This window comes from Acanthopagrus latus, chromosome 8, assembly GCF_904848185.1.
Source record: "Acanthopagrus latus isolate v.2019 chromosome 8, fAcaLat1.1, whole genome shotgun sequence".
NCBI lineage: Eukaryota > Metazoa > Chordata > Actinopteri > Spariformes > Sparidae > Acanthopagrus > Acanthopagrus latus.
Window position 1 is genome coordinate 19,379,799 of NC_051046.1, and position 24,984 is coordinate 19,404,782.

The window sequence follows — 24,984 nt, forward strand, 5'->3', positions numbered from 1 at the left end:
CTATTTTCCTCATTTCCTCATATCGGTATTATTTTCAAATATGTATTAAATGTTAATATTTATATATTCAATAAAGAAAACACCTTTCTGTCGTTATTTTTCGCTATATAATTAAACAGAAATTGGACTAATTCTGACCCTGTCACCAAGTTGTACACATGCTAATATAACTTTTATCACTAATACTGAATGAGAAGTTGTAACTAGCGTTGAAATAGCAGCCAGAGATAATGAAAATGCCGTATTAGTTGTGCTAGATGCGCAGTGCAAAAAAAATCCAATGGTGGGCGAGGAAGAGCCGACGGAAAAAGTTGAGATTTTTTTGAAGTCATGCATGCCGTATTTGCGAGTATCGCTTAAGAAATCGTTAAAAGTTTTGATTTAGGCTCCACACGCCGGGTGTGTGTGCGAATGCGTAAACGAACACTTCAATTAGCGGCTTTCTGAACGAGATACGGCGCAAATCAGTGCCAAGCGTATCTTACTGCAACACCGGAGCTGCTGCTCCTGCTGCCGCTGCTGCGCGGTGACTAATTTCCAGTTTCCTCTTTAACACACGGGAAGTTTTTTTCTCGCCAGAGTCATATGATGCGACTGTAGGAAGGAGGAACACGCCTGTCAGTGAGGAGCTTTCACCCCACAGAGAAAGAGAGAGAGAGAGAGAGAGAGGCTCCAGCTCCACAAAGAGGAACATGTTTATCCGGCCGAGGAAAGCTAGCCGCGGACAGTGATGTCAACGGTCGGAACCGAAACCCTGCGACACTGACAGCTTCCCCAATCGTGACAGCCGCTTCGCTGTACTGTAGCTAGTGTAACATTATGTAACACGGCTAATATCCAGCAGCGTTGTGTAATGTTATGAGTGGATATAGTGGCGCTTTTAGTCGTTTCTCCCCATGCTGCTGTAGCAATGCTCCAGCAGTGCGGCCGCCTGAAGCCCTTCGTCGGTTCGGAGGGACTCCGCTGATTGACCTCAATGCACGGCGGCCCGTCAGCCGGGGAACGGTATTTCAAAGACCATGGTTAACAGAGAAGAACTTGAGGAAAGGTTGAAGAAACTCCTGGTGAGGCTGAAAACCCCGAAAGAGGACAGACAACTGTGCACACTGATTCAAATCATCCAGGACTTGCTCTTCCTGGCCCACACCGACAATGGTAGGAAACACATTCTCCCCCTGCATGTGTATCATGCTTCATAAACAGGCACCATTTCCTCTGGCCATGTTGTTTGACTTGGGAGCAGTGGTAGGTGAAGTGCTCACTATAAGAAAGACTTAAAATACTCTCTTACAACTCCTCACCATGAATGACAGCTTATAGGGTATTTATAACTAAATGTGTCCACCAAGGTATGCGGGAAAGTGCCAGATCTGAATGCTGAATGATGTATAGTGTTATTGTTTCTGACGCATCAACACATAAGAAGCATTTGAATGTTGCAGTTGACTGATTTTATACTGGAGCAGAAGTTTAATCCACAACATCTCATCATATATGATAAACTGGTCATACATTTGTACCATATGTCAAAAGTAAGGACATTATGATGGGACAGTATTTTCTTTTTAAATGTATTAGAGCAGAAGGGAGAAGCTGAAGGGAATACTTGATTACTTAATTACTGATCCCTTTGGCCGGCAGGAAGGAAGTTTCACCTGTCTGATGGGGTTTCCTATCCACAGATAAAGAGTTTCAGTACTTTTATGGGACTTTCCAATTTCCTTTTGGACATTTTATATTCTGCTCATTTTAATTTTACTGTTAGTGCCCTACACTCAACACATAAAGAAGTTATTAGTCTGCAGATAAAGAAGACGTGAAAATGTCTGTGTTTTAAGCTTTAATTGCATTAATTCATCATTACTAATTGTTAAACTAGTTTTATTTGAGTCTCGGCTTCATTCTTCTTTGTCTCATGAGATTATAAAATCGACATCTTTAGATTGTGAAAGTTTTGTGGCATGGCCTTACACAGATGTAATCAGAAAGTGTCAGGATGCTGTCTTTTAAACAATCGAATTGCTGCTTGTCAGTCTTCCTTGTTTTAGTGTCATAAGTCTTCTCATCAGTGTGATTGAGTGCTCGACTGCACTAGACTGCTCTCCAAACCTTGCTATACACATTTAAAAATAGAAATGGATAATGACAGTGAAACATTGCGTTCCTTTCTTCAAAGCTGTCTTGTCACATCATGTCTTCTCATCTGTTGTTCTTTGATGCAGCAGCTGAGCTGTTTGAAGACAAAGACACCCACACCCCCCTCATGGTGGTGCTGTCATCCTACATCCACAGCCGAGGAGTCCAGCAGGTGCCTCATAAACCTTCGACTGTGTACTTTAGTTATCCTTTCACAAGAAATCTTGAACTTTGTCTGCTTGAAACAGAGAGAAAAAGTATACTGTATACTGCAGCTTATACTGCAGCTTATCAGAGCTGAGATTGCAGCTATTCACAAAATAAAAGTCAAATTGTGAGAGTCATGCAATCATAAACGACTCATTGGCAAATCACCTACAAGTTAAAGTGCACCTCCGCTACTGGATAATTTGTCAGGTTCACTTCCTTGATCTGCTCAGGAATTACTACTTTTCTCTATTTGATGGTTGCGTCATGGTGTAATATTTTTCCCGCAGGTGGGCTGGTCATTGCTCTGTCGGCTGATTGAAATATGCCCTGGTACGCTGGAACACCTGACCAGACCTCTGCAGGCAGCCAAGGACTGGGAGGTGCTGGGAGTGCACCAGTAAGTAAAGACATACTTACTGGGTGCTGCACAGTAGCAGTTATGCACTATTTTTTAACAGAGTGAATCAATTTTCTTGTCATATGCCCCTAATGGCTCATGTCACATGACTATGTCACACAGACATAGTTGATCAGATTATATAGCATTCAAGTTCAAATGAAGCCATGAATTTGGTCACTGATTATGTGTTTATACTTCTGCTACACGCTGTATCTTTCTGAAGTTGTGGTGCACATTTTGACCCCAACTAGGACAAAGCTTTGTCAATGTTTTCATTTGCAAAAAGTTGTTCACAACATGGCTGTAGAGATGCAAATGCCAGTCTGTCGGGCGGTCAGTCCTCCACCTTGATCCAGTCTGTAACATCTCTACAACTATTAGATTTATTGCGGAGCAGACATTGATGGTTCAGAGAGGATTGATCCTAATGACTATATAGATCCACTGGCTTTTCCCTTTAGTTTAACAAGCAGGTTAGCATCTGCACTTGTCCAAATATCTCTACATCCACTTGATAGATTGGCACATAATTATGAACACACATTCATGGTTGTCTTGCAATGAGGTTTAGAACACATTTTTATTTGGTGGCCTAATAATTTTGCAAATAATTCCATCTGGCGTCACATCTGGAATAATTTTGATTTGTCCAATACTTTGATTCATGAAGAAATACCTGCAAAACTATAGATAATCCAATCAGTCTCAGCTGTTCTTAGTTATTAGTGCTAATTACGGAAAACTAACATGTTAAACTTGTGAACACAGTAAGCATTACACCCGCTAAACATGAGCATGCAACTCTAAGTCATTCTTAGAATGAGTACATCATGGCCAGTGATGTAATATCTGCATCATGAAAGTGCAGTTGTGAAAGCATCATTGTCCACTTTATAAACCCATTTTTCTTCAAATTAACAGATGATTTGATTTGGCTCTCAGATGTTTCAGGTTCAGATGGTACAGCTGTCATTTTCAGTTTTCAGTTCCTGTTCGATGTAAGTAACTGGGTAAAGTCAAATTATATTGTCACGCGATGTCAGTTTTACTGACAGTTTTTTTTTTTCAGCTGATCTTTTCAGTTCCTTTGTATTAGGGTTAGGGTTAGGGTCTCACATTCCTTGTATTGGATCTCATCTCCAAGTGACTTTGACCAGCCTCTTTGATGTTTTCAGTTCTTGTATTAAGACATGTTTCCATTATTACTAGTACTAGTGTTTGCAGTAGTGCTTAGACAGTAAGAATGAATAAAACATATTTTTTGTTACCTAATGATATGCAGGTCTGTACATCAGCCTGAAGTTTACAACTGTTTTTAAAGGGTAAAAGTTAGGAGCTGGCTTGTAGATAGGAAAATGGTTAAGGGGACTGTGTCTTGTCCACATTCCTGGTAAATGTTTGCCCTTAATATTTGTTCCAGGCAGATCCTGAAGGTACTATCTCAGTACAGAACGGACTGCAAAGTGACAATGGTTGGACTCAGAGCTCTGGCACTCTTGCTCAGATCAGGTACACAATTACACAGCATATATACCACAACACATCAGGGCATCACTCCTCCTAAATATGACACCTTCATTTAAAGACCCTTTTCTGTGATGCATTGGGAAAAACAATCTCACACTTCACAAAAGTTGATTCAGTGTCTGATTGGAATAAGATTTATGTCATGCTGCAAAAGCAATACAAAAGGAATATTGAAGGTATTTGAATTATGCTGCATTTTAGGACGGAATAACAGAAAATTGTCAGAACCAAATCTGTGCATGTCAGGTATTTTTTCTTCTTGTATGTAGGGGTTCTCTTCAAAGGCCACTTTAATAACACTAAGTGTCTTTTTGCATTTTTTAGAGCCACATTTTAATCTCAATCCTCTTGTTTATGCTCATTTACAATATAATGTGCAATAACTGTCATTTCATCACGCTTTGTGCAAAGAGAAGCTTTGGACAAAAGCAGAGGTTAGACTAAAAAGTGAATCACATGGTCTGCAGAATGATTTGTCTTTGAAAGTGTCAGTGGCTGCACTGCCAAGCACAATAATCAAGCAAACCCAGTACTTCCTGCTTCTGACTCTTAGCATTTTTAAAGAAAATATTTACACAATCCCCCAAAAAAACACTTTCATATCTGCAGTTGTTTCATTTTAAAATGGCTAATTTGTTGGATGAATACAGTGTTCTTTGTAATGGTCAGATGGTTGTATAGGTGCGGATCGTGTCTTATATGCTCGTTTACCTCATGTTTATGAAGAAATGGTTCCTCTGATGGTGCTGGAGGAGGAGGAGGAGGATGTGTTTGGCCTGGTGGTGGAGGCGATGAAGATGTTCCCTACGAGTGAAGAGGTGCAGCTCCATGGCTGTGTAGCTCTGCAGTTCCTTCTGGAGAGAGGTGAGCAGACTCTGACCCTGTAGCTTGTAGAGGTTTTGTATTTTCTGTACTAATTCCGTATTTAGTTTTAGAACAAACAGACTGATTTAACTGTGGTGTAGCTTAATAGCCATGTTGTAGACATGCCTGGAGTCCTGTGAGGCTAAAATGCTCTTTACATAGAGTGAAGCTTTGTTATTATTATTTATTTTTTACCACTTTGAGTGTGGTAATTTTCAGTTTGATTGAAAACACTACACAGACAAGATTTATAATTTTACATATACTTTTACATATACTATACTTTACTTTACTTTTATATATTATTGTTTTTTGTAAATATACAGTCATAAATTTGATGCTTGCAGCACATTTAAGAATAGCACACTTGGCTGCTAATATGCTAAAATTAGCACCCATCTCAGAGGACAGGAAATGTTACGAAAAACTGCTAATACACAAACATTAGCGGCGTGACTTGCCAATTATTAACAAATTAAAATGTGTGTCAACCAACAGCATTTTAGCTAGCTTTGCAATCACATCCTTCTATATGCTGGTGGATACACCAGCTGAATAAGTATTTTGTGTCTGCGTCTCCAGTAAGTGATGACCACCTTGTAGAGTTTGTGGAGAACCAGGATCACGTTGTGGTTCTGGCGGCTCTTCAGACTTTTTCAGACAGCGCCGAGCTCCTGCTGCAGGGCATGAAGGTGCTGCTCCCACTGGCTCGTCCTGGTAAGACCTCATAACATTTAACTACTTGGGGCTAAAATGTCAGTGCCCTTGATTCTACCATATATTGATTTCTGATTGGCTGATTGATCTTGATTAAATGTAGTGCGTATTTGCAAATTACAGAGGAAATCTGAACCCCAGTTTGATGAGGGTCGGATCCAGTTTAGATCTCTGTTAGTACAGAGGTCTAGGAATGGGTGCTCTCGCTCTACTAATGTAATAGTTGATGTATTACACCACATGTTGATCACAGAGGAGGCTTCATCTCACATCAAGCATCACCACTGGACCGTGATGTCACTGTAATGCTTTTTTTTTTGTAACGCTATCAGTCTTGATGAAAATTAGATTATAGCCACCACAAACACTAGTAACCATGGGTGATGTTTTGCAGACCAGTTGTTTGTGTGAAAGAAGGTGGCGTATGTCGAAATGGTCAAATCTTGATGAAAAGTCCCTGATGGTGGAGAACACAGCAACTCCTCATGTAAACACTGTGTCCATTTGCTTGCTCGCAAGGGCATTGTGATGTAACAGATAACTGCCTTGGACTGTTCCGCAATTTCCATGAAAATGTAATCTTAATAACTGGAAAATCAAATGCAGTTATCAGAATGTTGGGAGGGCCTGTGTATTTGCAGTCTTTGTATTATGAGGAGTACATTGTTCTGGCTTCACTGGAGAGGATGTTGAAGAAAAGAAAGGTTTGGTGTGAGTTTGTCCATTCTGCAAACTGTTGTTCATTTCATATGGCGTAAGTTAAAAGGCTAGCACAGATTTGGGGCATTTATTGTGCATTCTGTCATTGAATTGATGGAACAACATTAAAAGAATATATTCAGATTCAGGTTTATCTATAGCACTTCTCACAGATGCAAAATAACAAGGTGCTTTACAATTATGACTAATACAATTAAAAGCAATATAAAAGCATTTTTGATCACTTACATTTGGTTATAAACAACCTAAAATAGTAGGATATTTTACAGTTGTGTAATACACTTACATACTACAGTTGTCATTTCTGCAATACAATGTATTGTTCCTCGCTAGCTATTAAATATGCTGCACAGATGAATATCAGATGGAAAAACCTTGTCCGGATCATCATATCCATCTGTTTGTGTCTGCAAAAAGTAGATTTTCCGTACATACTAAAAGCCTGTGGCTGAACAGATGCCATGTCGTGTATTTTCTCTTAAGACCACAACCAACTACTACTTTTATTTCAGTTAAAGCTGGATGAACATCAAAAAGGACTTAGAACAAACAGAGACTTTGCTCTGCACTGAAATTCTAATTAGCTGCATGATTTCTGCATGAAAAGTACAGACACAGATGAAGAAAAGTGGAAACTTTTTCCACTTTGATCTGTGTTTTTCCACAGATGTATGATTTATCACGGTCATAAGGGGATTCCAGGCTGTTTGGAGAAATCACTCTTCTCTGACCTCTTACTTGTTTATACTTTTATTTGCTGTTTTTCTTGTGTATTATTACCATTTTGAATTTGCTAAACAGCCATTTTGATTTTTCTTTTTTTTTTTTGGTATAGGAACCTAATAGTATAGTATAGTCGTGACTGCCAATCAGTACTTACCCCACCGACATGCTGTGTTGTACTGTATAAACCTGCAATATCACTTCATGTCCAGCCACATCATGAAAAGCAGTCATCACAGATGTCTGAGTTTATTGTCCTGTCTCCTCCAGGCAGTAACGTGGAGATGTTGATGTCTGGAGGTGCTCGCTGCTACAGCATGGTCATTGCCGCCATGGACGCCTTCCCTGAGGTGGAGGAGCTGCAGGAGACGGCCTGCTGCTTGTTCAGGAAATTTACATTAGGTCAGAGCCAGTGGTCAAATGTTCAAAATCACGATCTGTATGAATTATTCACTCATATTTAAGACTCATTTTGTCTGTCTTCTAATATGAGACGTTTTTAGTTGCATTTGTGGATAAGATTTCCTTCCATCATTCCAGACCTGTAAACACACTTGAGTCTGTAAAATAAGTGGAATTGCTCTTTAATAGACTGGCAGTTAACAACTTTGGAGTATCTCCTCAGTCATCGAAGGTTGTTGATGATAATAGTGTTTGTGGAATCGATGTATCCTTGCTATCTGACCAACGGTGTCTGGATTTTGAAGAGATCAGTGGAGACATCACCTTCATCCAGTGTGCGTTTGGTCTGTGTTTTATTGTAGAGAGCTACTACAACATCCTGGTACTGAACGGCGTCCAGAGGGTCGCAGTGAAAGCCTGTCAGACTTTCCCAGAAAATGCCAAGCTGCAAGCCGCTGCTCTTTCCTGCCTGGCTGCTCTCAGTGAGGACACACAAACACTCGCACACTATATTTAACCCATTTATTTTTATCCACAAAGATGGATTAGTGATAGAAGCGACAGAACAATGCCTTGACCAACACTGATGCACAGCAGTGCAACCCACAAAGGGTACAAAAAACAGCACATTCTATTTATATTAGGGCTGCTGATTGATTCCCTCGAGTTGCCAGTCATGTGCCACCAACTTGTGTATTCCAGGGAGCTGAATATGAACATGCACAGCTTACTGCTGTTTCCAGGCTGTGCATTAGATCTGTAGGTTACTCTGAAAAAGCATTTAATCAAATTATTATTTATGTATAAATGTAGTGTGTTTTGTCGGTTATATATTTTTTTCGCCTTGCCCGTCTTAGACAGTAACACTGCTTTTAACTTTATTGAATGTGGTTGCGAGCTGTCAGCAGATGCTATACATTTATAAGCTCAAATTGTGTTGTTTTTGTGTTTGCACCATCAGATTTTTAGCAAACCCCTGTCGCTACTGCTAGTGAGCCAAAGTAACTAAGAAGCTGACTGACTTGTCTTGGGCAAGTGTCAGTTTTGACAAAAGCTTAAACTGGCAGTAGACAAGTTTTCTGCCTCAACATGTCACCATGATGTAAATGTTGATTGCACAATGTAACGAACACAGAGTAATGAAACCATCTGTGTTTACATTGGTCCCCTATAAGCATTGCGATCACTATGCAATTTCGTCTGCTACCAAGCGCATGATCATGGGGGAAAGGAAAGGTTAACTGGTGATCTATTTACAATAGTGAGGTGACGTGAGGTTATTTAATCATTTAGACTACAAATGATTGAATAACCTCACATTTTGTCCTGTGCTGTTGTTATTTGCGTCCTGGAGGGAAACAGAAACAACCCAGTTGTCTTTGTTTTTACTTTTGGTTCAACTTCACTATTGTCTATTTCATGCCTTCTTATATTCAAATAAGGATACTGTAAACAGATATTGAACGGCACAAGACTGCCATTTGGATCATGAATTGTTCCTCAAAAACAGCTATGTCTCGACAGCGATGAGCGAGTGATTCAATGCTGATGAATCTCACATGAAAAAAACATCTTAAAAAAATATATGTATATATATGTATGTTCAATAAACTATAGAGTTGTGATGGAACATAACTGAGCTCTAGGGCTGCACATTACTGTAAAAAACTAAAAATATTAACTCTTCAGCTTTACTGAGCTCTGTCTGTGATAGAGTGGACAGTTTGTATCTTTTAGTCTCTACCACAAAACACTTCTATCCTGAAGATCTTGCAGTGTTAAACTGAACAAACTAGTAGTTTTGAACATGACTGCGACTCTTTCGAAGAACAGAACACTCACATAGTCTACGAATGTAATGTGATGGTTTAATCAGATCTTGTACGGTGTAATAAGTACACCATGATGTCTCTTTCCGTCAGCTGCAACCATTGTGCAGAACAAAGCGGTGGCTGAGCAGGGTTTGGAGGAAGGGGAGGAGGAGGAGAACAGGGGTAGGGAGGAGGTGGAGGACATGGGCCTTGGGTGGATGGAGGTCTGCTGCATGGCACTGGATCTTCATGCTGCTGAGCCAGCCGTTCAGGTTAGTCCGGCTCATACTGGTGCTCAAATACAGCAAATATTTTGCATAGAATCATTTGAATCACATAATTATGCCACATCAGGAAGCTGCCAGCTGGGCCATTCACAGTCTATTACTACACGGAGCTGGAGTGAACAGTTCAGAGGAGGAGCAGGATGAGAGGTAAACACTGGAACATTGAAATACCAATCACCATGCACATACTGTATGTGATATTACATCTGGACTTCTTTACTCTGAGGCACATATGCCTTTTTTGTGAAGAGGTTCAAATATCTGTAGTCAGTTGTCGAAGAAAATCAAAGCAAAAGAAATTAAATATGATTTTTGACTTGTATTAGGCTTAAGAAAATGCAAGAAATCAGATTTCAGCGGTCAGCATACCTCAGAGTTATACATGTCGCAAGGGATGTTGTAGAAATATATTGAAATGTCTGATGAGAGAATATGTTTATATTTTTACGAATTTGGTTTTCAGGACTCCTGTTCACAGACAGTTAATGGCGGCCATGTTGCTCCACTCCTCCTCTCCCAGTGTGTTTGAAGCTGCTACCAGTGCCATAGCCACACTCATCACACACAACAGTGAGTCTTCAACCGTGCACACGAATAACTGATATTTCATCATAACAATGCATATGAAATGAGTGATGAGCCCAGAGAGAATTATCACCTGAATCTGCGGCGCCTTTTTTTTTTTTTTCAATCAAGCTTTGTAGTTTGTGTGTTTTTCTTTTATCATGTTATCTTTGGCTGCAAAATGATTAATAAAACCACACCAAACCATACCATCACCATCATCAATGCAATATGCAGTACAGTGCGAGAAAGTTTGTTCTAATTGGGATTCCATACACTCTGATTGTGTGTTTCAGTGGAGCTTCTTTAAAAGATGCTGATGTAGTAAAACCCCATTTATTGAGAAATCTGTGCAGAAGCAACCATATTAAAAATACTGTTTTGTTGGCTCATTTAGTGGATGTCCAGTTTGTGAAGAGGTTCAAATATCTGTAGTCAGTTGTCACATTGCCTTAGCAGACGAAGAAAATCAAAGTGCAGAAGTGCAGAAGCAACCATATTAAAAATACTGTTTTGTTGGCTCATTTAGTGGATGTCTGCTATTCTCTATTTGCAGGTAAAATGTGTTCTCTGCTGCTGTCCAGTGGCCTCCATGTTAACCTAGTGGAGATGATGAAGAGACATTCGACCTCAGCTGAAGTCTCCATCAGCGCCTGCAAACTGCTCAGTTTGCTCTTCCAGGGAAGGTGAGCGCAAATAGTTCCCATTCTATGACTCATTTGTTGGGCTTAGAAAAAGGAAGTCAGAACACTTTTCCTTTTCACATTTGTGTGCTGCTCTTATGTTTTGTGTGACTTACCAAAATATCAAGCACCAGGGTTTTCTCAAAGTGCACCCAAACAGCGACATTGAAATTTCATTATGGAGTGAAACCTGTCTCTCTATGCCTTTAGGACTGCCAATCTAGATGAGTTGAACATGGCCATGAGCCAGATCCTCAGCACCATGAAGATCCATAACTTTGAGCCGGATGTTCAGCTGGAGGCTTTGAAGGCCAGCTTGGTCTTCCTCTGCCCAGGTACACTAATGTGTAGTTTCTATCCTCACTTACATAGAAATGCTCTTTCTGTCATGTTTATAAATGGCCCACAGTTGAGTTGACAATCAGTGTTGGTTGTATGCTGATCTGTTTTTTCCTATTACTCCCTCTGTGACCATTTCTTTTCTTGCTATACCAAGTTTGGTATTTAAAAAAAGATCCACTAAAAACTGTTTGGGATTTTCACCACAAGTGCTATCTGGTTCAGCCTCACATCGTTTCCAGCAGTAAACAAGCTCTAATAAACCCTGTACACTCCCTGCCAAGCTCCAAACATCAGACAGATAAAGCTTGATAGGTTTAAGCAGCTGCTGAGGGAAGTAGGACAGCAGATGAAACTTTTTTGCTTGGATTCATTCGGTGGACAGAAGCAGAAGTTCAAATCGATGTTAATAATGCTCTGCGAGAAATTGCAATAGACTAGTTTCTGTCTCTCAGTTTGTTTGGGAATCTGTAGCCTCAAAGCGGCCAATAAAAATCTATTTATGCAGCTGTAACAAGCTGCCATTACACCATTACATCGCAGTTCTTCCTGCGTCAAATCAGGGAACAGCTCTCAGTGCAGTTCTGGGATCTTATCATTCATGCTTATCAGGTATGCTCATTAATAGAAGTGTCAAAGTATAGTAAGTGTTATTGTCTGTCTGTGTGGTGTGCTTACAACCAAGGTGGACGCACTGGATTTAACAATGCTCACTCAGAAAATAGTTTCTCAGAAAATCATTTTCTCTGTATGGCAGAGCAACTATACATTTTCTTTGCTCAGCACGGGAATTCAAAGCTGCTCCAGGGTAATGCAGTTGCAGTTTACCCTTCCTTTGCTCCCAGCACTGCACTGTTAACACTCCTAATTAGATTATTGAATGCAACAGAGCTGTCTTGTCTCTGTGTGTACGTTTGCTTGCCTCTTTGTCTTCACATCTTTCCTCGGTGTTTGTGGATTCTCAGACAGGAGTTTGAGGGAGAACGGCGCCTCGGTCGCTGATCCTGACATGGCCGACGTGTCGTTGAAGGTTCTGAAGAACCAGTGTGTGGTGGAAGGAGCTCACACCCTCTACTTGGAAGTTCTCAACAGGGTATGGAAGCACTGAGCAACCCAGAGATATCTCTCTAATTCTTTCATGTCAGCCTTTTCACTGTTTGATACGTTTTTGTCTTTGCACCCTTTTTCACAGGATACATTAAAATACATTAAAATCAAAATGAAATAACAGTAGCAGTAGTAGTCGAGGGTAAAGATTTTTTTAGCACATAAAAGAGGAGCAGTGTACAAATACTCAGCCAGTACATATAGTTCTCATTCATTACATAAATTAAACAACAGTCCATCCATTCATTGTAGAAATTATACAGTAGCTTCTCCGGCAACCAGAACATCGGAACGGTGTAATTACATTTCTAAAAAGAATTTGCCAGTTGACTTGATGGTACGAATGAATGCTGAGCATGTTGTTTTTTTCCCATGTCTTTGTTTGGTACCCCACTGCCTGAGGGCTGGATGTGTAACAGGGACAAAAACAGCTTCTGTAAATGGAGGGAACAAGAAAAAAAAATGCATCACATGTCAGTGAGAAAGTCAAAAGCCAACAATTAACCATAATATCTATGCTATTTGACTATTTTTTCACCATACAAAGAGTTTCGTCATAGAAGCAGATATAATCCATTTGAAGATGAGACATCTTTTTATGTCCAGAAATAAAAGAAGAAACAACAACACAAATTCAACTGTGTAACTTGACTAAGGACTAAACTTGACCTAATTTGCAGAAGGAAAAAATAACTTGGGACTTGCTTGAGACTGACATCTGCCATGGTCACCGACAGTACTTTGAAATTGTATTATATTCAAACAGTATTTGTTATTTAGTCACAGAAAGTGTGTGAATAGCTTTAACCAGCTTGATACTCAGTGCTGTTTGTGTTCATGTGCAGTTCATCAGCAGCTCCCTCATACAGAAGTGTGGTCTGAAGGTGCTCTCTGCTCTGGCTGACTGCTCCGGTGCCGTGGACTTGCTCTGCCAGCAGGGAGCGATAGACACAGTGCTGCATACACTACAGATGTTCCCACAGGAACGAGGTAGGCATTTAATTAATATAATAAATAAGTAGCCATGAAAGAGAGGAACAAAATCATGTTTGCAATGGAGTGGAAAAATCAGCTCAACCCCGTCATCATTGATGATGTTTAACTAGCGATTGCTCATTGATAATTCATGATGAATCATGAGTGTCTGAAACAGAATTCACAACAGGACAGGAAAGTCTTGCCTCTCCAATGATAGTCTTGGTACAAATTGATAATTATTTAATTGACTCAACAGTAATATATAAATTATTAGTCATTACTCCATCGTGTTCCCTTTTTGAGGTTAGATCCATAAAAGCAGGTTTGAAAGTAGGAAGAAAGAGTTTCAGAGGAAAAGTAAAGTGCAGCATTTCTTTGACTACAGCACCACTAATTTGAAAAAATCCCTTGTCCGAGCAGTTAAAATATCATGATTTCAATGTTACAATGGTCAAATCATACCCTCACTGACTTCCAAACATCTTCCAGAGATACACTACTGGGGTCTCACCCTGCTCAGCTACCTCGTGTCTAAGAAGAAGCTGTCGAGGATGATCGTACCTGTTCTGGCCTCCGTTGTTGTCGCCTCACTCGTCCAGTACAAAGAAGACTCTGAGATGCTGCTGAAGGTGACCTCAGTGATAGAACATTTAGAAAAGCACCGTGACTGTTGCATTCCCTTTTTTTATCGAGAATTACTGCCACATCATGCAACCCTGCTTTAAAACTGAGTACTTATCTTAGAGTTAAAAAAACAACCTCTGAAATGCTATCTTGTAATGGTAATGTTGAAATGAATGACTGCTGTCTTGGTTCAGAAGTTCAGTTGCAGTACTGTAGACTTTGTTGTATTCTGTAGATATTAGAGGCTATATACTGTAAGTAAAATTGAGCTGACTTCCCTTGACTGCTACTGATAATAGATCTGAGCTTTTTTCTTCCGATCTGTCTGTTGTCGTGTGTCCCGCAGGGTTTCCAAGTGGGTCTCAGGATGCTGGATGCCTGTTCAGGAGCTGCAGCTGAACTGCAGAGAGAAGACTTTGACAGGCAGATCTTCCAGCACCTCAGAGAAGAGACTCCTGATCAGTGCAACAACCCTGTGAGTTCTCACTGCAGACTGCAAAAACTGAATTTACAGATCAGGGTCCAGACAAACACATGAAAAGGAGTGCTTTTAATTGCTGTTTTCCAAAAGGAACAGGGCAATATTTACCCAGATTCTGGACTATTTCAATTTGATCTACTGTCAAAATGAAACACAGGCTGTACTGTACACCGAGAGGAACATACAGTTCAAAAGGGCCGAGCAGGAAATACCAGACATGCTTTAATACTGCTCACATTAAGTGCGTAGGTCCATTTGTCTTTTTCCTGTTCATATATCATACGAATATTGCAAACCTTCAATGTAATTAAATAAACAGATTAGTCTCCCCTCTCCTTCTGTCTGCTGTCAGCTACGTAAGTCGATGTGCCTCTCTCTGGCTAAAATGTGGTGCGACTCGGAGCTACACTACAGCATGCTGGAAAAAGCATGCAAGGATGGAGACATGACGTTAGCCGAGTGTTTGATTGAGCTGGGAGCTGACATCAATAAGAAGACCAAAACTGAATCTCTCATCTATCAGGTCAGAGGTCACAAAACCCACAGGACACCATCAGGAAATAAAATGGAGCAGTTTGTTTCATTTCCTGCCTTTTATCAAATGACATAATGCTGAACAGTTGATGATTTTTTTCTCAGAATGGTACCAAACATATTCATCTTCAATACATAGCCCTAGTTATAGATTAAGGTTAATCAGTAATTCAAATGATCCACAGTTCAGACTCAGTCATGGCCCTCTTTTCCAGGTGTGTGAGAGAGGCGGACCCCTTGAGCTGGTGGAGCTGCTGCTCAGCCGAGGTACCCATGAGCAGCACCTCCGCAGGGCTCTGGCTGTGAGCGTGAAGCGGGGCGACGGACCCACGGTCATCCAGCTGCTGGGCCGTCTGGGTCTGGACCTCAACAACAGCGCCCTCTGCCTCGGGGGCTTCAGGCTGGGCCGCCTGGATGCCGCCTGGCTCAGCCCCCTGCTGGCTGAAAGAGGCAGAACACACAGTCTGCGCTACAACAACAGTGAGGCAGAGTCTATGCTTTTCTGTCTTTTCAGACTTTTTCTAGACTTAACAGCTAATGAATGATTTGAAAGAAATAAACATCAGAAGGAATGGATATTTAACTGCAGCCAAATATTTCATTTTCTGCGTGCTGTGTTCTGTCTTTGAGGTAAGGGTATAAGTTTGGCGAGGTACATTCAGTCTTTCCAGAGGTCCAAGAGCAGCAGTGGTCTTCCCAGATCTCTGGCCGACCCCTGTCTGACATCTGGCTACATTTCTGAAGAGAGCGACGACTCCAGCTTCAGTTTTGTCTCCATGGACGACGGCCTGTTTTTCAATGACGACATGGAGAGCGATGGTAAAGTTTCACAAGATGTTGGCATAAGCTAATACAAATAGCTAATAACAGTATGACCTATTTAAGTTATTTTTACACTCTGTTTCAACAAAGGCAGAAAATGTGTTCACACTTGAAGTGGAACTGAATTTCAATTTTTGCGCCTGAATCACGGCTGTGCTGACAAACAATGTATTTCTACTACAGACTAAACTGAGGACAATAATCTGTTTCACTTCAAGGAAAATCCCTTTACTGTAACATTGTCTTCAGATTGCACACGTTTACATCTTGTATGTTTCCACTTCACTGATTGACATGATGTCATCCATCTCAACTCTTTACACAGTCTTTTGTGCATCAAATAATTCACAGTGATCACGTCACATCATGTGATTTGTCTTGGCAGTACTTAATGTTTCGTTGGTGTGTGATCATTTAGTTCAAAGTCCTCTTTAAGTGACTGTAACTTTAAAATCCTCACATGATAAAAATATGACCATTTCCACTGTCTGTAAATAGATTTGTCCTCATACGCATCTGTCTAAAAACAGAAAAGAAAAGATTTTCTCATGTCAGTGGTAATGGTTGAATTAAAATGTTGAGACCTCTAACAGGATTGAATTAAAGTGGAAATTCATACGAATATGAAATGTAGTTTACGTTCTGACGATGATGTCCTCACCTCTCAGTGTGTCCTTTTTTTCCTTTTTGTAGGCAGTGATTCATTGTCAGGGGTTTTGTCTCCAAAGCCGCACAATAACTCAACAGAAGAGTTGAGAGGGGGGTCCTTCAAAAAGAAGCAGGGGCGTCGCAGACATGCCAGCGCAGAGGTAAAACTTCTTTATCAAGATTTGAGTTTTGTGCTCATGTGATATTGATACTGTTTTATGCAGTTTACTGTCAAGTCAAAAGATTTACTGTCCTTGCAGTCCCTTTCTAAGAAATAAGACAGGACATCCCGCTCAAATGTGTGTCTGTTCCCTCACTCACTTCTTCCCTCTGATGTCTGTGCCTTTCTTTCTTTTTCCAGAGTGGTCAGACTGAGACTGAACACAGTGAGTCCGTACACAGGAGATATGGAAGAACCGGCTCAGGTCAAAAAGGTTTGGATTCAGTTTGATTCTCATTTTGTCAAACACTGCTGCATTGCTTTTCTCTTCGACCACATGCTGATGATGATGTAACTTGCATTCTCATATGACAATTAGCACATGGACACACTATGTTCGTTTAATCAGTGACTGTCAACTAACAAAAGCTCGCTTTAAACAAAATCCAAAATGTTCCAACATCTGGAGAATGTATCTGCATTTGGATCTGGATCTTCTTTAAAAACACAGTGTTAGACAACCACAGGATACACAACACACCAGATTATTTTTCAGTCAAGTTAAGTAAATTTGTTACAAAGAAAACAGCTAAAAATGGTCTCTCACAAGATTGTTGAATTAATAATTAATAGGATTTAATGGGTCACTTATTCTGCTAACTAACTGACAATAATAGGAGGTATTTTTTAAAGTTCAGTGAAGGTTTAAAAACATTCTGCTGTTTTTCAATTTGAGTTTGACGATGCAAAAATTTCCTTTTTTGTTTTTTTAAAGAGCAACAATCTTGTCATTGTAAATCTTTCTCAGCACATCTTTTTTGCCAATGTGAAAGCTCCAGACTTAAGACAGACTGGAGCTAATGATCTGTCTCCTCCTCAGTGTTTGGATCGGGGGAAAACTCTGCTGCTCTGCCCAAAGAGAAGGAGAGGATCCGCCTGCTTGACCTGTCGGGTAATGAGTTGAACTCTCTGTCCTGTCTGATGGATGATGTCTTCGTCCAGCAGCAGCTGGGACATCTCCTCCGTCTGGACCTTAGCCACAACTGTCTGCTGGAGTTTCCTTCAGCTCTTTGCCAGGTAGTCCCTCTGATATGTGCTGAATCACCAAGATAGAAAATGACCAGAAGAACTCTATGCTGAAGCTGTTGTTTGTTTTCGATTTGACAGAATTTGAAGAGTCTGACTCGACTGGACCTTCAGGGCAACCAGCTCCAGTCGCTGCCAGTCGAGCTGCTGTCTCTGCTCTCACTGAACATGCTGAACGTCTCCCGTAACTGTGTGGGTCCTATACTGACCTTTGACCCCGCTGTCACCTGCCCATCACTGCGGCAGCTCAATCTGTCTTTCAACAAAATCACCACCTTCCCTCGCGAGCTGGGCCGCGCCGTGAATCGGCTGGAGGAGCTGTTTATGGAAGGGTAGGCTGAAGGGTTTGAACACATGAGCAGGGAAAGTGTATTGTTGTTTTCTGTTTTTAACCAAAGTATTCATAGGTATTAAGTTCTGATGAGAAACTCTCTTCATGCTCGCTGCAAGGAGGTGAATGCACTCACATTAATGTCACTGTCATTGTTGTGATGTGTTGGTTTCTTTAAAAACAGCGAAACCACATGACAATTTTCCCTGGACTTTCCCATTTTTGAAAGAGGAAATTATGAAATTAAATAATTCACTTTCAGTCATTTATTGCACAGCACAGAGCCTGGCACATCTCCAGTGACTGACGTGTTTTCCCTTAAATTGGCCAACACGTTACGCTGACTCCTGTTGTGTAAAAAGGGTTGTGCAATCAAATCTTAATAAACTCAACTTCGTGATTCAGTTTTGTCACACACCTTTCTAAACAAATCACTGCTCTGCTGAGGGATTACTAGAAGGCACTCAGAGAACACACAGCTTCACCAGTGCTGCACACAAAAATGTTTGCAGTCATGTGGGGTCATCAGGGGATACATGTTCAGAATTTTTGTTTTCAATTAGATGTAGTAGTTTATAAGAAAATAGAAAATACCATTAAAAACATGATCATTTGTCATACTTGTCATTTTAAGATACTGGTCAGATCTAGCAGTATCAAGCCTCCATTTGTGGTGACATTTCTCTTTTTCTCTTTTCAGTAACAGTATAACTGAACTGTGTGAGCCTCTCTGTCTGCCGGAGATCAAGCTGCTGGATGTGAGCAAGAACAGTGTTGAGAACATTTCTCCAGACTTCCTGACCGGCTGCCCTAAACTGGAAACTTTCAGTGTCTCTATGAACAAAATCTGTGAGTACCATTTGATTAACTGTTTATTAGATTTTAATCCTCTAGCTGAAGAGCTCTGTACCTTCATTGTCTACCCACTTTGTACTTTGGAAAACACTCAAGCACCGAGTGACCCTGTGGAAGATCATGTGGATAGAAAAAGTAAATGGGTTTAATGAGAGAATATTTAATCTAAACAGAATTCCCCTCAGTACATAGTAAAATCAGACTTTCTACGTAGCTGTAAAGGCATTTTAGAAATGTAGACGTTTGCTTTATAGGCCAGTCAGTTAAATTGAAAAATGGATAGAAACAGTTACACTTTATTTAGAGTTATTTGGATGATATAAACATTTGAAGGTTTTTTTTTTAGATATTAGGCAGAATAATGCATGAATAAGTGATTTACTTGCCAATATGCTACTAATATGCATGCTAGCAAGCAACTACTTAATGGTTAATATGTGCACTATGAAGTGACTGATCTTTACTGTTTTTCTACAGGTTCCCTGTCACATCTCTCATCCAAGATCACAACACTGAAACTAGCAAACAACAATTTCACTGAAGTTTCTGAGGCGATACTTCATCTCCCAAAGTAAGTCGGATACTCAGCTAGTTTTCTATGGTTCTAATTTATACAATTTTCCAGACTTTAACACAAATGTTGTAATACAAACACTTGATTCATACCTCATTTTGTCCAGCTTGCGGTCAGTCGACATGAGGACCAACAACATTGCTGTTCTGCCTGGACCAGGACTCTGGGAGTCCAACAACCTCAGAGAGCTGATGTTCAGTCAGAACTGTATCAAAGATCTGGACCTGAGTGGACCGATCTACAAATGGGTCAGACTGGAGAAACTCCACCTGAGTGACAACAAGCTCACTGAGGTAGGGAACTGATTACTTTCCAAAAGAGTTGACATGATTTTCTCAGCTATCATGAGCCCTTTTTTCATTGCTCATCATGAAATGCTGTGAAAGTAGAGAATGTCCGGGCGTTAATGACAGAGCTCTGCTTTTGATGGTTGTCTCGGCTCTGTTCAGATCCCCCCACAGATCGGCCTTTTGGAGGGCCTGACCTCCCTGGATGTGAGTCGTAACACAAACCTGCGCTCCTTCCCCGATGAGATGGGTAAACTGAGTAGACTGTGGGACCTGCCGCTGGACGGCCTGAAACTCCAGCTGGACCTCAAACTCATTGGCAGCAAGACCAAAGACATTGTCAGGTCGGTGGCTTGTTTTTCAAGATTTAAATATCACACATTTCTTCTATTGTCACCACACTTTATGATCTTGAATTTGTAAAAGAAGAAATATAATTAAGCTAACCTATCCTCCTCCCTCTTTCCCAGGTTTCTGCAGCAGCGGCTGAAGAAGGCGGTGCCGCACTACCGAATGAAGCTCATCGTGGTGGGGAACGCAGGCAGTGGGAAGACCACCCTGATCCAGCAGCTGATGAAGCTGAAGCGCTCACAGGTGAACTCGAAGAGGACCCTTGCTGGCATCGACGTCCGTGACTGGACCATCAGTGAATGGGACAGGAAGAAGATGGTGCTGAACGTCTGGGACTTCTCAGGTTGGTCAACATCATTTAAAAAACACAGTTGCTAGAGCCCAAATCTCCTTCATAACCAAGATCAAATCAAAAATGTGCAAATATAAGGTTTTTCACATGCACAGCAGGTTCCCAGAGAAAAAGTATGAACAGGATTAGAACTGAGATAGAAGGGAAAGAAAAACTGATTCAGTTTTGTTAAAAATCCATGAATGTATATTTCGCATTTCTCAAAGATTCCTTCTATTTCCATCTAAGCTCAACATTTTTTTCAATATAGGCTATAAATATCACTCTTCTTGTCTCAGGTACTCTATTCTCACAGATATGTTACACTACAGCGTCTTCTCAGTTGTTTGATTCATTTTCACTGGTGGCGTCTGAATGTCTGCTTTCTTTCACCATGTGATAATGGTGATAGCACAGAAATAAACAGTATCTTCCTCTGTGCCCAAGCAGTCAATTTGCAAAAAACAAGTTGTAGACATTCTCACGAGGAACAAACCAAGATTGTAACAGCGTATGTACATAATTCATATGTCTTAAGTCGTGTATGTTAACCCCTAACCCTTTACAGGGGGAGAGGAGTTCAGTGGCTCTCACCCTCACTTCCTGACCTCCAGAGCTCTCTACCTGGTCGTGTGCAACCTCAGCAAGGGAGCCAGTCAGGTGGACGCTCTCAAACCCTGGCTCTTCAACATCAAAGTGAGTCATAAACCAAAGATTCACAGAGTTATCGTGAAGATCTATTGAGATCAGAGGGGTGATGAATACCGTTATAACTTTATAAATCATGTTCAATTTCGAAAAAGGTTCTCATCCTTTATGTCCTTGTAGACAGGACAGCTATTCAAAAACAGATTCTCATTCTCAATTTATCCTAGCTCAGACAACAAGCATATATTTGTCCATCTTTTGTCAAATTGTTGCTCTTCGTTTCTTCAGGCTGTAGCTCCTCTGTCCCCGGTCATCCTGGTAGGAACACACACCGATGTGAGCGAAGAGCTCCAACTACAAGCCTGTCTGACCAAGATCAGAGAGGAGCTGCTGAACCACCAGGGCTTCCCTGCCATCAGGGACTACCACATGGTCTCCGTCTGCGAGGACTCAGATGCCGTGACCAAGCTCCGCAAGGCCATCACCAGGGAGGTCACCAGCTTTAAGGTAAACTGACTCAAACGAATGATTCAACATTTCATTTCTTGCTTCCTTGTCCTCACTCTCTGATCGCCTCTTCCTGTCATAGATCCAGGGCCAGCCTGTGATGGGCCAGCTGGTTCCAGAATGCTACGTGGAGCTGGAGCGCCGCGTTCTGCAGGAGAGAGCCAGGGTTCCCCCAGAGTTCCCCGTTCTCAGGCACCAGGAGCTGCTGCAGCTCATCCAGGAGAGCCAGCTGCAGCTGGAGGAAGCTGAGCTGCCTCACGCTGTCCACTTCCTCAGTGAAGCCGGTCAGAAACATTCAACATCATAAAGACCTTCAACGTGATCCAAAGAAATGGATGATTCTTAGTTTTGGTAGAATGCAGTGTCCCTGTCTCAGGCAGACAAGAGGATGATGTGTTTATATTAATTTAAATCTCAACTGATATGTCAACATGACCTCAGTGTTTTAAATATTGTGTTAAGAATCAACAATGTATTTGTCTGATTTTTTTGTTTCCTCCTCTGTCACTGAAGGGGTTTTGCTGCACTTTGACGATCCGGCACTTCAGCTCCAAGAGCTCTACTTCATCGACCCGCAGTGGCTGTGCCACATCATCTCCCAGGTAGCCTCATGTGAACACACAGAAACAGTCACACAAGCTTTGTGTCTTTGTTCAGGCTAACTGAGATGCTTAAAGAAACAGTTCAGAAATCAGTTTCAGGTCTTGTTTGGGCAATTTATTTGTATAAATCACTGTTTTTATTTGCCACGTGTGTGCAGATTAAATATTCTGTGTCTCCATTATAAAATCTTGTGGATAATGTTTAAATATCCTATCTTTAGAATTCTCGTTTTGTTGCTGTCGTTTTCTTTATGGCATCTTGTTTTCTTCGTTGTGCAAATTAGATCAATTTATAGGTTACAATACGTGTCACAAAATCAAGGAAATTCAATGATTGTTAAAGAATGTGTCAGCTCTGTCAGGTGTTTTCTCTGTCTCTGTGTAGAAACTGACATTAAAGAGCTGTGGCTTTTGGGAGCCCCCTAAAGGAGTTGTTCAGCGCTCGATGGTGGAGAAGTTTCTGTTTGAGACCAAATGTTTCCCCAAGAGCCACCTGACGCAGTTCTTCAAACTGCTGGAGAAGTTTCAGATCGCGCTGCCCTTCGGCGAGGACCAGCTGCTGGTACCCAGCAGGTATGTTTAAATTTGCAACTACAGATGATATGTTTTGGGAAATTAACATATTTCACCATCTTATCTCTCACTTTTCTCTTCTTTTACAGTTTGCCCAAGCACAGACCAGTGATCGAGCTGCCTCACTGTGAGAACTCAGAGGTGATTGTGCGTCTGTATGAGATGCCGTACTTCCCCATGGATTTCTGGTCTCGCCAGATCAGCCGCTTACTGGAGTTTTCGTCTTATTTGCTTTGTGGAAAAGGTAAAGTGGATAAAGAGTAGATACAGTCCCTGTTCCATTACCCAGTGGTTTATGAAATTAATTATCTTGCTGTGTGTTTAATCAAGAAAAAGTGATGCGACCCAACCGGATCTACTGGAGGAGAGGCGTGTACCTGAGCTGGTCCCCAGAGGCCTACTGTCTGGTGGAGGCTGCCTCAGTGGAGGAGAACCCCTCCAGCTTCGTCAGGATCACTGTGCCCTCTTCAAGAAAAGGTGCTTTTGTTTTTAAAATTTAAGGTCTTATCAGACCATCCAACTATCTAGAACGTGATATGAAACTCTATTACATAGATCACGTTTTAGACGACTGCTGTGATTTCTGGGAGTTTAATTCAGTCATTTTTGTAGTTTAGTAAACTTAACACGTTGCTACTGTTGCTGGTAGTGATCATGTCAGTAATGTTGACCATCATTGTGAACTCTTTTCCCACCAGGCCGGATGCTGCTGGGTCAGGTGGTGGATCACATCGACTCCCTGCTGGAGGAGTGGTTTCCTGGCCTGCTGAACACAGACATGCACGGCAGCGGTGAGGCTTTGCTGAAGAAGTGGGCTCTCTACAGCTTCGAGGACGGGCAGGAGTGTAGCAGGATTCTGCTCGAGGACCTCTTCCCCTATTTTGACAATGGTACAAAAGTCACACTGAAAGCTATAGAACCTTTGTTCTAAATGTATTGTGTTTGTTTCCAAGAAACATTCAGTGGCACCTCTTTTTCTCCCTGCATTTTTCCTGTTATCTATTCAGTTATATGTCAGTGATTTTATTTTCACAGATTTTCGGCTGGTGAACTCGGAGGACCCCCGCTGCACTCTCCCCATCTCTCAGATCGCTCCTGACCTGGTGCTGAGTGATCAGCCTGCAGGAACGATACTGGATAGTGAAGAGCTGGAGGTAGACATGTCTAAAGACAACAGACTGGGTACGCTTATCTAATTTCCACACGTCAACATTTTTATGATATCTAATTGAAATGACCGTTAAAACCAGTCAGTTTTGGTTAAAAAAAAAAAAGAAAATAAATAAAAAATAGAATAAATTTTGTTTTCAGGGGACGGTGGCTTCGGGACCGTCTATCGAGGTGTCTACAAAAATGAAGAAGTTGCTGTGAAAATATTCAACAAACATGCATCTGAGCTTTACATCTACAGACTCCTGAGACAGGTACCACTGACAACCTAGAACAGACAAACTGAAAGGGTTTTTGTGAACATCTAACCTGTAGCTTACTGCCACGATCCTTCCTTTACATCACTTCTTTTCTGATCTGTTTCTCTCCAGGAGTTGGTGGTATTGGGTCGCCTCCGTCACCCCAGCCTGGTGGGTCTCCTGGCGGCTGGCTCATCTCCGCAGGTCCTGGTTATGGAGCTGGCTCTCCGTGGCTCACTGGATTCCTTGTTTGAACACGAAAACGGCAGCCTGAACCAAAAACTTCAGCACAGAATCGCCCTGCAGGTGGCTGACGGACTCAGGTAGAGATTATGGGATGATACTGTGACATTTCTTGTCTTGTCTCGTCTGTACAACCTGATCATCACAATCAACCAGAATTAGAATTAGGATTGTGACAGTTTATAACTCATATTTACCACCAAACTAATCCTCTAAATCACATTAAAATTCTGAAAACTGTGGCGTGAGAATTGGAAAAAATGTCTTTCATCTGTGTTCGCAGGTACCTCCACTCGGCCATGATCATTTATCGGGATCTGAAGCCCCACAATGTGCTTCTGTTCAACCTGAAGACGGACTCTGAGATAATCGCCAAGATCACAGACTACGGCATCGCTCAGTACTGCTGCAGCATGGGAGTGAGGAGCTCCGAGGGAACACCAGGTCAGA

General features: G+C 41.3%; 1 protein-coding gene across 2 annotated transcripts in view; it reads left to right on the forward strand.

Annotated features, from left to right (window-relative positions):
* The first annotated feature begins 585 nt into the window (after positions 1-585).
* Positions 586-24,984, forward strand: part of lrrk2 (leucine-rich repeat kinase 2) — a 30,960-nt gene continuing 6,561 nt past the window's right edge. The window contains exons 1-41 of one of the 2 annotated variants that reach the window (XM_037107557.1): positions 586-1,155; positions 2,226-2,308; positions 2,634-2,743; positions 4,167-4,255; positions 5,000-5,137; positions 5,720-5,854; positions 7,568-7,699; positions 8,062-8,181; positions 9,622-9,782; positions 9,865-9,944; positions 10,261-10,367; positions 10,918-11,047; positions 11,255-11,379; positions 12,349-12,476; positions 13,336-13,480; positions 13,958-14,097; positions 14,439-14,567; positions 14,926-15,096; positions 15,323-15,587; positions 15,738-15,926; positions 16,623-16,738; positions 16,939-17,011; positions 17,618-17,814; positions 17,905-18,155; positions 18,855-19,003; positions 19,487-19,580; positions 19,690-19,876; positions 20,033-20,214; positions 20,341-20,564; positions 21,121-21,248; positions 21,489-21,707; positions 21,790-21,991; positions 22,221-22,309; positions 22,695-22,882; positions 22,972-23,126; positions 23,213-23,359; positions 23,581-23,772; positions 23,918-24,064; positions 24,194-24,306; positions 24,424-24,614; positions 24,818-24,978. In XM_037107557.1, coding sequence (XP_036963452.1) covers positions 1,020-1,155; positions 2,226-2,308; positions 2,634-2,743; positions 4,167-4,255; positions 5,000-5,137; positions 5,720-5,854; positions 7,568-7,699; positions 8,062-8,181; positions 9,622-9,782; positions 9,865-9,944; positions 10,261-10,367; positions 10,918-11,047; positions 11,255-11,379; positions 12,349-12,476; positions 13,336-13,480; positions 13,958-14,097; positions 14,439-14,567; positions 14,926-15,096; positions 15,323-15,587; positions 15,738-15,926; positions 16,623-16,738; positions 16,939-17,011; positions 17,618-17,814; positions 17,905-18,155; positions 18,855-19,003; positions 19,487-19,580; positions 19,690-19,876; positions 20,033-20,214; positions 20,341-20,564; positions 21,121-21,248; positions 21,489-21,707; positions 21,790-21,991; positions 22,221-22,309; positions 22,695-22,882; positions 22,972-23,126; positions 23,213-23,359; positions 23,581-23,772; positions 23,918-24,064; positions 24,194-24,306; positions 24,424-24,614; positions 24,818-24,978 — 6,118 coding nt within the window. In that variant the 5' untranslated portion in view covers positions 586-1,019. Of the gene's footprint in view, positions 1,156-2,222; positions 2,309-2,633; positions 2,744-4,166; positions 4,256-4,999; positions 5,138-5,719; positions 5,855-7,567; positions 7,700-8,061; positions 8,182-9,621; positions 9,783-9,864; positions 9,945-10,260; positions 10,368-10,917; positions 11,048-11,254; positions 11,380-12,348; positions 12,477-13,335; positions 13,481-13,957; positions 14,098-14,438; positions 14,568-14,925; positions 15,097-15,322; positions 15,588-15,737; positions 15,927-16,622; positions 16,739-16,938; positions 17,012-17,617; positions 17,815-17,904; positions 18,156-18,854; positions 19,004-19,486; positions 19,581-19,689; positions 19,877-20,032; positions 20,215-20,340; positions 20,565-21,120; positions 21,249-21,488; positions 21,708-21,789; positions 21,992-22,220; positions 22,310-22,694; positions 22,883-22,971; positions 23,127-23,212; positions 23,360-23,580; positions 23,773-23,917; positions 24,065-24,193; positions 24,307-24,423; positions 24,615-24,817; positions 24,979-24,984 lie in introns of both variants that reach the window. The other variant, XM_037107556.1, reaches the window with a different exon arrangement.